This window comes from Pagrus pagrus (genome assembly GCF_965226575.1).
Source record: "Pagrus pagrus genome assembly, chromosome: 23".
NCBI lineage: Eukaryota > Metazoa > Chordata > Actinopteri > Spariformes > Sparidae > Pagrus > Pagrus pagrus.
Window position 1 is genome coordinate 17,620,337 of NC_140205.1, and position 13,587 is coordinate 17,633,923.

Genomic DNA, 13,587 nt, shown 5'->3' on the forward strand with positions numbered 1-13,587 from the left:
TTTCAGCCTGAACCAACACACATTTTCTTTTCGGCATTATCTCTGTTTATTGATGCTGGGCTCCACTCGGGGTGCTCTGTTTGTCCACTTCACACTGGCGTTCATGTTCTTCTCTGTTTACTATAGCGTGTCAACTCAGAGGGAGGTAGGTGTTATTTCAGTGTCTTGGGGTTTGTAGGGATGGCTGAGGAGTTTCCTGCTGAGGCGTGGCAACAGCCAACGAAAAAACACCTCAGCTGGATTCTTAAAACAGAGTGTCACGTAATGTGTTTAATATTTAATTTGCCTTTATCGAGGTAAAGGCGTTCTCTTGGGCAGGCGAGTGTGTGTGGGTGTGTGAGGTGGCTTATGGAGCTGCATTCCAGATTCAAGTCCTGTGACTGTGTTTGAGTCTCCAGACCAGTGCTGTACACGGTACATACATTAGCTAATGAGCTAATGGTGTCTTACAAGGCATTGTTAGTGAGCTAACAGGCTGACAGAGTGTAACATTAACATAAAGTCATTTATATGGATGGTAATGATGAAACCACAGAGAATTAACACACAACTCTGCAGTTCCCCTCAGCTTTACGGGGCGTTTTAGCATCTTTTAGCCCGATGTTTTGGTTCTACAGCATGCAGCTGTGAACAAAGTTCCAATGAACATGTGACACGCCCCTTCAGCTTTCGGCCAAAAGGATTATTCCCGATACTTTCTTTTGATAATAAACTATTAAAGGTAGCTCGGTTAGCCGTGCAGCTAGTTGTCCATAGGAGGAGCTTTGGACCAGGACATGTTGGGGCTAGCTGGTTAGCATGCTTACTTTAGAAGACTATATATCTTTGCAGCAAATTACATAGATGGCATAATGTCATACATATTGCACCTTTAACAATACATAAGAATAAAACAATGTTTGAATACAAAAAGGGGGATAACAATGTGATTTCAGGTGGACTTGAACAGACTGTTAAAAACACAACTGGCACATTGTTAGCAGGAGTTCACAGCTCATAGTGAACACATCCGACAGCGGTGGTCAGCTAATAACAGCCAGTGTGGCCCTGGGCTGCCCAATTAAATTCAACATACTCTAATTGGGCTACTGTTTACTAATTCTACTGTAGATATAACAAGCTACACAGTAAAGCCCGACGTAGTCCCAATAAAAATTATATTGAAAGTTAATTTACCGTGCCAAATAATAATGTCCCCGCGTGGGCAGGAAATAGATAACTTTGTTGTTCTGCGCCGTGTGTCAGTCTTTGCTGAAGATCATTTTGGGACAGCTCCTGTTAATGAAATGAGGTCTGATGAACTCACCAGATGAATATCAGATAATAATAATTAAAAAGAAAACTAATTTTAATTAAACAATATCATATCACATTCATTCAAATGAAAATTTCACTCCTTCTTGTTCCTTTTAGCAAAAGATTTGCATCTCTCAAACACAGATGACAGGATTATAACACTGACACACGGCAACATTTTTGTTGCAGTGAAAACAAAGAAATGAGCTTGGTATTGTCAGAAGGGATACATTCACGTGTATGTCCAATCTTCATTAAACATGATGTGTTTTATCAGGAATAGTATATTGTATAGCCAGAAAAACAACAACACTGGTTGTTTGTTGAAGGGGGTTTAAACGACCAATGTTTACATTGGTGCCGACCTCTAGTGGCCATAGCGGTTATGACTGAAGCAAAAGAGGAAGTCAGGTGAGGTAGTATTAAGAGCAAGAAAGTCTTCACAGAGAGGAAGTCAAGGGCTTTCTCTCAGGAGACAACTGTACATGTCTCATGTGAAAAATCCTCATATGTTAAAGGTGCTGTATGTAAGAATCAGCCACCTGTCAAATTCATACTCAAAACAAAAGGCAGGCAGCGTATCACCAGAGTAACCACTTATTTCTGTTTACTGCAGAGCAAACCCCCAGGAAGAGCGCCAGGCCTTGAAGCCAACTTTCGCAGTGGCCAAACTGTGTAATCATGTGATGAACTGTGGCCCAAACAGACTATTTCCCATAAGCTTACATTGTGAAAAAAGCGGCTGTAAAATGGTGGATACATTTTATCCCTGGGGAGTCGAGCATATTTGGCTTTGTGCACCACTGAGCAACTTTCATAGGAATGAACGGGGCTCCACCTCCAATGCTGTATCCAGAGTTTAACTGGAAGAATCATGATTCAGAGCACCAGGGGAGTGTTGGTGTTTAAACCACTAGCACAGGAGCTTTGGATTGGGACGAGCAAGGGCTAGCTGGTTAGCATGCTAACTTACTAGATACATTGCAACACAATACATAGACGTCATAATGTCAAAACTGTTATTCCTTCTCATTCAGTTGATTCAACTAAAATTCTTACATGTCGCACATTAAAGTTATGTAAGTTATGTTGAGTTATGTACATACTTAAATTGCATTATATCCATAGCTTAACTTATTTGAACCCAAACCTTTTCTTACACCTAGCCAAGTAGATGTGTTGCCTAAACCTACCCAAACAGTGACTAGCTCACGTACCTCCCGTATGTCAAGTATCACTAAATCATAATATCTTGGGAATGATAATGTATGTCATTTTGGGAGTCATCTTGGGAGTCATTAGCAAACCTAATGAATGAGATCAATCATTGCTTTAAGTCTTATTGTAGTATATTACAGGTGCTGTATGTGCACGCCGGGCCATGGCACAGACCAGGACGTAAACAATTAATGTTTTATCAAACAGCTTTTTATAAATCTAACTATATGTTTCTTTGTTAACTTCAAAGGAATTTGAGTTTGCCACCATCATTACTTTACTTTAGCGACAAAATCCAAATAATTTGGGCAAAATTCTGAAAGATTTTGAAATGTGGAAAAAAAAATATTGTTGTGTTTTGGAAGAGAAGTTTTGAATAGAATAATATGCAGCTATAGGACACTTTTGTGAGCTTTTGTCTAAGGTGGTGGCCACCAGATACACACATACATACGCACACAGAGTGATAGCATCAGTAAAAGGTCTCTTAAGGGAAACAGAATGGCTTTTAGTTTCCCCTTTTAAAAGTCAGCTTGTCCTTGTTTCCCTGTACTGTAGCCATTACGCACGTGTCTGCTGTGTGTGCCTTGATGTGCAAGTGTGTGTGTGTGTGTGTGTGTGTGTGTGTGTGTGTGTGTGTGTGTGTGTGAGGGGATGCTGTCATCTCCGTACAGGATCACGGGATCCTCTCCCTCTCTGTGTCTACCGCTGCAGAAATCCTCCCATCTGTCGCTCCTAATCAGCAGAGAGCAGCTTGCATGTTCGCAGGGTCTTACAGTGGGATGACATCTCCCTCGCTCTCTGTATAGACATACAGACAGACACACACACACACACACAGATTACACTAATACTGACACAGCAAAGTAAACTGCAGCATCACATGCCCTTCAAGCCACTACTCATTAAAACATCCTATTAGCACAGCCAACACCACGCTTTAATTTTCTCTCGCTTCATTTCTTTTCAGAGCAAAAGCTCTTTTCAAGCTGCAGTAATCATTATTTTTATATTAACAATGGAAAGAAAATCCTGCAGAGAATTATCAATCCATTCTAAGTATGTTGTAGTGTCTTTAAGCTCATTGTTTTGGATTTGCGACCCCTGGCCTTGCTGTTTTGGTTCAGTCCTTAGCGGTCTCATCAACCCCTTCTCCTGCCACAACAGCCAGCTGTTTACAGAGGGAAAAAACTCAGCTGACCCATTGAATGCCACCAGCCAAACTATGAATAGAACACAGTTAGCAACTAGCGAGTGAACGTAGTGCCTTTAGCAAATCCAGAGCCTGATATTTAAGTAGCAGGTACATCTCAGGCCTAAAATATCATCGCGTACGTAATGTGATGTATGCAACATACGTACGTAACTCACATAACCCCAAAACCATGATGTCTTCCTAAACCTCACCAAGTAGTTTTGGCGCATAAATCAAATCAAACTGCGCCTCTATCACAATGTTTACCACGTGCTAGAAAGACTTTCTTACAGAATAATTTGTTAATTATAATTTTTTTTGTACAGGTTACGAATTGATGTCTAACATAATGGCCTTAACAAACAGAGAATCAGAGAAGTGAATGTTTTAAGGCCAGAAATCCAAGCATCTGGCCGAGTAACTGCTGAGTCATCACTGATCACTAACCCTGTGAAACAGCTGCAGATCATACAGTTATCATGTGCCATGGTGCAGAAACAAACCATGCTTATTTTCCTTTTGAAGAAGATCCTTTGTGGGATGTTTTGTGCTTCTAGCGACGCTGTAGATTTACATGAGATTTCCTGAGAGCATCAAAAATCCCCGCAGCACGGTCTAACAATAGCTGCTGTATCACGAGACCTCTCTGAGGTATTTGCGTATTGTAGCATGAGGAGGATAAAAATAGTCCTTTCGGTCTCTCCCTCCATCTCTTTGTGTCTATCTATCCGACGTTACCGCTAATCTCAGCTCTCAGCGTAAATAACAGACATTCTGGACCAAGCTGTGTCTCTGTTTGACAAGAAAGAAGGAGAGAAAAGAGAGAAGAACGGGAAAACAAAGAGAGGACAGTGTAGGGAAGAGGTGTAGAAACTGGCACGGAAAAGGGCAGTCAGAAAGAGTTATTAGGACAGAGTGGATAGAGTTTAAATCTTCAACAAGGTTAAAAATGTGCAATGACTACAACAGAGCCTGATAGAAATGAAAGTCATCAGCCTGATTCAAACATAGGCCTGTTTCCAAAAATGCCAAAATCCACTAAGGGTCAACAATCAACAATCACCCTCTCTCCAGCTGGTACTTGCTGCTGATTGTTTCTCTCTGTGCTTAACATTTAAAGAACTTTATCAGTTCAGGAGTCCTCACATGGGAAAGTCTCAGAACAGGAGTTACATTGAGAAATGTTATTGCTTTGGGACAGCGCCAGGCTAGCTGTTTCCCCGTTTCCAGTCTTTGTGCTAAGCTAAGCTAACTGACTCCCGGCTCCAGCTTTATATTTACTTTACAAATGTGAGTGTGGTTTATATCTTCTCATCTGACTCTTGGCAAGAAAGCGAATTAACATATTGAGCTGGCATGAATCGAAACCGCTGGTCTTTCTTATTTATGTCTCTCTCAGTCACACAGTGTTTGGTCAATCAATCAATCGACCTGCATTGTCTCCTCTCTCCTCAGGTCTGTCCTGTATCCCCGTCCTGCCACCACGTCGGGGCTCCTTCTACGTGGAGACCGGCACAGGCGTGTCAATCGGCAGCGTGTTGGCCTTCTGGTGCAGAGAGGGATACCAGCTGGTCGGCAGCGACAAAATCTACTGCAATGTCAGGAACGGCAAACCGCAGTGGAGCAACTACCTGCCTGTCTGCGAAGGTAAGCGCAGGTTGATGAGGAAAATCAAGTAGATTCTCAGCCTCACTGATGTTTTCCAAATGAGCACTCTTCTTAAGTGAGCTGTTGAGTTCACAGCAGCTGCTATTTTTCTCCAGCACTCAGTGTGGACTAGCTTTCATTTCTCACACCTGGTTATGCGTGAAATCTGGTTGCAGCTTGCATGTAAAACATCGCTGGTGAACTCGCACAGCACCTTTTCATGCTCGGGGAACATGTCTAACTTTTCCTCTCAAAAATTCTGACGTGTGAAATCAACCTCCCGCTGACTGGGGAGAGGAAATAGGACCGATCTTTACTGCACTCAGAAAGCAGAGAAAAGGTCAGACAGGCCGCACAGGGACGATATATTTATCAATCCAGGAGAATATGTTGGAGACATGCATGAAAAGTACACCAATGGTTGCTTTTTAGGATGTTGGGATTTGCTTTCCTGGAACATTTGACATGTTTGTACATTTGTATGATAATCTAACAGATCCTGGGCAATCAGAGAGCTAAAGCAGAGACATGATGACGAAATCTAGTCTAGTTCTTAGTGGGTAAATATACACATTTTGTATTTAATCAGTCAAATTCCTCAGCCGGTAGCTGGAAACATCTTGCAGACTGCTACTGATTTCTGTCGATAAACATGATCTATTTTTCCCCTCATCCCCCAGCCATCCCCAGACCAGAGGACCGTGGCCTCAGAGTGGCCGTGTTGGCTTCAGTGGTCAGTGGCATCGTCATCCTCGCCATGTCCCTGTCCTTCCTCATCTGCTGCCTGCAGGAGCGATCCAGTCGGGACCGAGCCAAGAAGGAGGGAAGGAGCAGGTAGGCCTGGAGAAAAGGGGTGTCATAAGTAACCCTCAACTTCCTGTTCTCAATCGTGAACCCCTGAGCTGACGAAGTTTTCCCTATCTCAGGCGCAGAGACAAGCGCTCGGCCCGTCGCAGCGAGTGCTGGCTGGAGAGAGAAGAGGGTGAGTGGGAGGCGTTCCCCCCTCCCAAGATCTTCCATCTCTCCCAGAGGATGAACCCCCGTCTGGCTCCCGACAGCCCACTCTACCTGACGGGAGGACTCAGTGGATATGAGAACAGAGGATACCAGAGGTAAAGTGGCACGTCACACAGAACAAAACATGGGAAACACCAGAAATAATATAATAATATCACAACATGTGAACATAAAGTCAGAATCAGTTAGAAAACCAACAACCAGGCCCAATTTGATGCACGTGACAGGGACCTGATGATGCATTCAAGTGCATCTCGTAAAGTCAGAAATCTATTCTCAAGCGGCCACGGACATTGTGTCCAACTGCGTCTACTGGGCCTGAGTCTGATTGTCTCTCTCTGTCTTTCACACAGGAGTCAGGAGAGTTTGCTGAAGGCCTCCATGCCCGGACTGTACCGCTCCGAGTCTCAGCTCTACCCCCACGTCGTCCTGCAGAGGGTCCCCACTCCCACGGCGCCCTCCGCCCCTTCCGCTCCATCCGCCCCCCTCTACCTCCACCTCCCCTCCTCCTCCTCCTCCGCCTCCTCGCCCGCCCACGCAGCCGCCCACAACCAGCCTCACATGATGCCGCAGTATCCCACGCCGACGTACCCGCCCAACCCCAACACGGCTGTGCCCGCCTACCCCCACCCAACACCGGCGCCTATCTACCCCAACCCTAATCCGACACCACAGCGGCCATGGCAGTAGCTACGTCTTCCACCCTCTAGGTTCTAAAGCAGTAAAGAGAAGACGGTGTAGAAAAGGAGATGCAGCCAGTGTAGAAGCTCCCCCTTTTGCTGCATGCTTGGTGATCTTCTCCTGAATTTTGGAACTGAACACTGGAATTTTTCCTTAAGTCTTACTGGACTGCTGCTGCTGCTGCACTCTGCAGGAGGAGGTCTCTGGAGAAAGTCTTTCTTTCTTTTGGTCATCAGAAAGTACAAGAAAACTTCAAGTAGGCGGTCAACAAGGGAACACAGGAAGTTTTACTATGAAGTGTGACGTTTATGAAGGAATAGTGATGGATCATGAAGGACTTTGACTGTTTAGGCAGCTCAAATCTCTCAGCAGTGATTGACTTTTTAATAGTTTATGGTGAAGAAAAGGACGCCTATCAGCCCTCCTGAACTCCACATAGTCTAATCTAGACATATATATATATATTTTGCTTTAAAACTAAAGACTTAACATGAACTTTTGAAATCTGTGGGTCACTTTACAGCTCTTGTTAATATGTCCAGGTGTTTTTCCGCACTGTGTGGAGAAAACAGTCTGACGGTAGGGATTAATGGGTAGCAAACACACTGTGATTAGAATGCCGCCGTTGCCGCAAACTCCTGAATGCGGCCAATTTTGTGCTGTTTGTGAAGATTTAATGATACAGAGATCGTTTTGAACTGATCCCTTTCTTTCTCTCCAAAAGTTGTTGACTAAATGTATTTTTTTTTTTCTGTCCCTGTCTGTTTATTTTTGTCTGTCTGTGCTGCCGCAACACATTCTGTCACATAATTATTTATGACAAAAGCTTGTTCTGCGGTCGGCAGCTTGACTGGTGAGGTACTCCGGCGGAGTCATTCAGGGCCACTGATGGATTCAGGAACATGTCGGATGCACATGACTAAAATACAGTCTGGAATTTAGACCTGGGTGGAATAATAAGTGCAAATAATTATCACAACTTGAATTAATTAAAGTCTGGTTTGAGTCCTGAGATAGGATCAGACAGTAAGTTGTTTAATCATGCACCAAAAATTTATTTTCTCTTGTGTGATGTTACTAAGGTTCTCTGAAAACATGAGGAAGACAGACACACTGCGAGGCTGCTGTTTCGTCCTTGACGCACTGGAAACTGCACGGACATGCACTGATACGTAAAGTTTGAGCAGGAGGGCGGAGAACCTCTAAACCATGTCGACCTACAAACTCTGATTCACTTGAATTCTCTGAACTTGTGGATTTCTGCTCCTAATTTCATTGTTTCTAACTGAATAATGAACCATAACCCTTTATCGTCCCCAGTTCTGTGTACATGCATTTCTAATCTTTATATTTTTAGTCAGGTTACACTCTAGCTGTTCTTTATTTTTAATAGAAGGACTTGAGTAAACACACTAACGAATCTGCACTTTACATTTTTTGAAGGGGGGGTTGGGGTTAAACAGCTTATTATTGAGCTATGTGTTGTGTAACAATAAGACTGCCATACAAGCTGAATAAAGAGACGTTTGTTTAGTCGAACGGTTCGTGTGTTTTCAATGTGTGCTATTCTGACAGAAGAGAGGAAGAGGATAAAATAGATGAAGGAAGGAAGGAAATAGATGAAGGACGAGAGAAAGGAGGGTGAGGTGGGACATAATTCATCATAGTGTCATGACAGTTGAAAATGAGAAAATGACCTCATTTGCCTGCAGAGCGACACTGACGCACGAGGAAGACAGAGTGGTTCGTCTGTCTGGACTTGACTGACACCTGCTCTATGGGACTATGAAAACTGGAGAGCTGACCGAATCAAGGATGCTTTACTGACAGATGTGCTCATTCTGACACTGATCAAAAGTGAGAAACAGACGCGTAACATGCCGATTCTCTGCATAATAAAGGAGAAGAATGGGGATGTTTAAAGCATGCTGGTCTCAGATTCTGCTCCATCAGTCTGGTATTTCAATAATCCATTACGCTGAAATATACAACCTGGCTTCAGTGTTGCAACTGAGTGAAGTGGAGAGAATTTCAATGTGAAAGTTTGGTAGATTTCTTTCATGGGAAAGTAGGTTTTTTAACCAAAAAACCCTGTCAAAAATGTTTTAATCATAAAATCAGGGCTGGAGAACATAATCTGAACATTACACTCAGTAGTGTCATAAATATATATATATATCTATTTGTTTAAAGGTGCAATTTGTAAGAATAGTCCACTTCAATGAACTTGAATTCATACTCTCAAAAAATACAAGGTAGCATATCACCGGACTAAATGCTAACTGGTGATAACTGTCCTAGCTAGTACGACAGGTGGCCAATTTTTACTTAAGAAAGAAAGAAAGAAAGAAAGAAAGAAAGAAAGCTGTTGTTGGTCACAGATGTGTACTAATTACAGTCGGTGAATATGAGCACGATCTGCATGCAAAGTCAAACTGGTAGTAAAATCAGGCAGTGGAACAGAGTGCAAGCCATGAAAATCACATGTAATGCAAAGATATACACACAACATACAGTTTTGCATTTAAGCGTAGAAAATCAGCACCTGCTCATTTGTTTTGCCTGCCCTGTAGAGTAGTCTTATGGTGTTTATGCATGTTAAGGGGGTTGAAGAGGCTTTCAGTGTGCGAGTAAGCAAGAGTTGACTACAGTAAAAACTGCGGAGGAGAGAGGACAAAGAAGACATGCAAAGAGGTAAGCTGGACAGAGAGGGACTTTGAGATCGAATGGACGGAGTATATTGATAACATCTATTCTGATTTGATTGTGATTGGAATTTATACCATAAAAAATGACTTTCAAACGTTTTTTCTCAGACTTGAAGATGTTTGAGATCCATCAATTTGTACGAAATGCAACTAAGATTACTCAAATTTGCAATGGAGTTCAGCTTATGTAGAATGTTCAAGCCTTATACCTATGTTTCTGTATCTACATAAATAAGACCCACTTAAAAGGTCAGTTCACCCGATAACAACAAAAACATATTTGCTCATTCAAGCTATTTGTTTAAAAGTTATGAGATTAATGCCTCCACTTCAAAGAAGTTGTAGAGCTCACAGCATTCTTACAGAAAGAGCACCGAGACCATCCGGTGAAAGTCTGAAAATCTCTTCAAAACTCAGCAGGAATGCTGACAGTGAATGACTCTCAATTTGCACAAAGTCTCCTCTACTTCCAAAAATAATCTTCTAAATTTGCAGGACTGATGCAGGACAGAAAGAAACAACAGTTTCATTACTTATGAGTAATGTAATGTCTCCTATCATTTCATGAAGCCAATTGTCATTAATCATTCTCTTTGACTTGGCAGGACTCGCTCAGGAGTGACACTGTATCTGTATCTGTACACTGAGGTTGCAGCATGCGTCCTCAGCTTTTGAGCAAGTTGAAGCCTGAGATTTCTGCTGTCTTCACGCAATGTCCCTCACAGGGATTGGAGGACATCTGGTTTGTCACAGACGTCTTCATCCTGGTCACAGGGGTGGTGGCTAACACTGCTCTGCTTTGGCTTTTTCTGCGGGAAAGGAAAAGACTGTCGGCCTCACAGGTAGATACACCGTTCCCAACAGGCTCTGAGGTATTTTAATGTTATGTACAGTAACAGTTCAACAATCCAGCTGAGTTGAGGTCAGGTGGACATTTTTCTAAATTTCTGCATTATTCCGAACTAAAACTTGAACTTCAGATAGAGAAAGGCACCATTAAACTTACTTACATAAAAAAGACGCATTATAAGTTTAAATGTTATGTTTTAATATGCAAATGATGCATTATCTAATAAAAATATGCATTCATTTGCATGCATTTTCAGAAAAGAAATCTAACCATTGGACAGAGCCAGTTTCAAAATTAATGTTGTTTCATATAAGACACATAAGAGTCAAATGTTACACTCGATAAATCAGAAAAAACTGTCAAAATCCAAAAAGAAAAATCCATTTTTGATTTTTTAGGAATAAAATGTCAATAAATCAATTAATAAAATGTTAAATCAGGCTATGAATGATATATGAACCAACACCTCTGTAAAAACCTTCAGAATATAGATAGTATTAAAAGTTTGATGTATGTAGGTGCTACTGAGGAACAGATTTACGGCTCACAGTACGAAAAAAAGCTCATTTTGAATATATGTATTGTACAATTCCATACATTTTTAAACAAAAATTGTGATTTGGGTAAAACATTTTACAAAATATAACCATAAAATTTCTCCAGTTGATAACTTGCATACAACAATTATTTTGTGTAGATATCTTCCAGATATGAGGGTTAGGTCATAAACATGAAATGTGAAACTGAAAAAACACTTTTTGTTGAAATGTCAATACTCTGCATGTAACACGGACAAATGTAGACATATCAGTGGTTTGCAGGAACGTTAACTGTTAACATTTCATCCCTCCCTAAACTTGAACACACTTAATCTAACCCTGTGTCTACACCTCTGTCTTTCAGGTTCTAGGTGTGAATCTTGTTGTGATGGATCTTATCTACCTCAGCATAATGCCTGTCAGCTTGATTTACAATTCTCATGAACAAGGTCAAGTCAATCTTTCAGGTAAACACCGCCAGAGATCGGTCACAGTGACCACTCCAGTGACAAACAAGACGCTGAACTCTATATCCCTAAGGGACATCATTCTTCAAAATAACTCAAGATACTGGACTGAAATGAATTATTTCCATATTTCAGTTAACTTTGATGAACTTGATGACCAACATCTTTGGTCAACTGCTGACCATCAAGTCTTGGGCTGTCCTTGTATTTTTAAACTGCAAACTAGACAATCTTGGCTTACTACTAGCATTAGACAGTAGAATACATGGACAGAGCTTCCGGGTCTGGAAAATGAACCCAATGTTGAAGTGTGTAAAATCTGCATTCATTTCTAATGTCCAGCACGGGGTGACTCCACTGGTTTCAAAAAGAAGTCAGAGTGTATGTAAGATTATGAGATAATGACCCCTCTCCTCACTTGATTTATTAGCTCAGTGAACCATTTTCTAATGACATTACAGTCTTAATCACTAGTTTCAAGTCTTCTTCAAAAAAGCATGATGTTCATTTTGTAAATTATGATCCCATTTAGTGTAAAATAGACAATAAAGCAGGGTATGCCTTAGGGCTGAGCAATTTATGATTGACAAGTTCCTACCACAGCATATCCTCGGATTCTCAGTCAGATCTAGTTGTTGGATTGTGGATATTTTGGCCTTCTCTTTTGGCTTTTGTGTCCACATTTCCTGCAATTCCCTTAATGCTGTCTGAAACGATGGGTTAAATTACTGGGGTTAAGGAGCTCAGTGAATATTTAATTCCCCACCTTCGTCTGATGTTAATGGTTAATTCAAACCTTCAAATGTGACTGCAAAACCTTTAATTGTCTGTTCAACAGACTTTTCCACCGTTGCCTTGCAAGATTCCAACACTCGACATCCAATAGATGGGGCAAGACAAGTTTTCAATATGTTCAACCTGATTGGCTGTCCCATGCTTCTGGCCTGTATGTGTATCGAGCGCTACCTGGCTGTGGTTAGACCTGTGCTGTACTTGAAAGTGAGGAAGTGGGAGTACCGAATAGCTGTTTCCACTGTGGTGTGGTGTGTCACCTTGACCTTCTGTCTGGCTACAGGTAAGTGTTGGGTGAAGAGTTCAGCAAAGAAACTAATGTAAAATACTGATTCCCCTCTTCTTGAAATTAAGCCTCGAAGGAAATTAATACCACCCCCTGCTCAGTCTCACAGTCTTAAAACCTTATCAGTACCAATTAACCACTGAATATTTGGTCTTCTGAAATGCCTGGGCAGGTGTATAAATGTATACTATGCAGGATTTTCCAAAAAAAGAATGACTCATACAAAATCATCACTTATAAGCCAGTAGAACCCACAGCAGACCCTTGTCTTTATTTTGTTATTTTCTTATTTGCTGTGTTTGGGACATTTCTGTGTGTCAAACTTTGAGCAGTGGTGTGCAGAACCCAGCCAATGACAGTGCGCAGGGTGTGAGGTTTAAAAAAAAAAGTGACCATGTCGCATTGCTGTCTCAGTCTCTTTCCTCAACTCTTAGTCATTTATGGATGTGTAAAGAGCTGCCGCTCTGTGTGACTGTTTGACCGAGGGTGAGGTTGGGCTACACGTACACAAAAAGGCAGGCCAGAGAGGGTAACAGTGGCCCAGTGGAAGCCTGCACTTCAGCTGCATTTACACAAATTCCTGATGGTTACGCTGAGGAGTGAGCATGTTTATTTGTGCTTTAAAACATAACCGCCCCAAAATAATCCAAGATCTATTTCTCTGATTCACTACTTTGTTCTTGCTAATGCAGTTGCCTCTTTTCATTCATTCTCTCCTCAAAATCTGATTGAAAAACCAAGGAATATAAGGGAGCATTTATGCTCCAAAGTACAAATTAATTTTTTGAAATTTCCATTTTCACTTCTTCTTACAGGTTTGGTGGACGATATCACAATCATCATGATTCCTGTCTCAATCATTGACTCCTGCCTCTTCTTCCTAATGCTCAC

At 41.7% G+C, this 13,587-nt stretch overlaps 1 protein-coding gene across 2 annotated transcripts in view; it reads left to right on the forward strand.

Annotated features, from left to right (window-relative positions):
• The window catches only part of LOC311252917 (uncharacterized protein), a 45,287-nt gene extending 36,694 nt beyond the window's left edge, over positions 1–8,593 (forward strand). For both annotated transcript variants that reach the window (XM_084346563.1, XM_084346562.1), the window contains exons 3-6: positions 5,165–5,356; positions 6,037–6,190; positions 6,283–6,468; positions 6,727–8,593. In XM_084346563.1, coding sequence (XP_084202689.1) covers positions 5,165–5,356; positions 6,037–6,190; positions 6,283–6,468; positions 6,727–7,063 — 869 coding nt within the window. In that variant the 3' untranslated portion in view covers positions 7,064–8,593. The remainder of the gene's footprint in view (positions 1–5,164; positions 5,357–6,036; positions 6,191–6,282; positions 6,469–6,726) is intronic.
• The last annotated feature ends 4,994 nt before the right edge of the window (positions 8,594–13,587 follow it).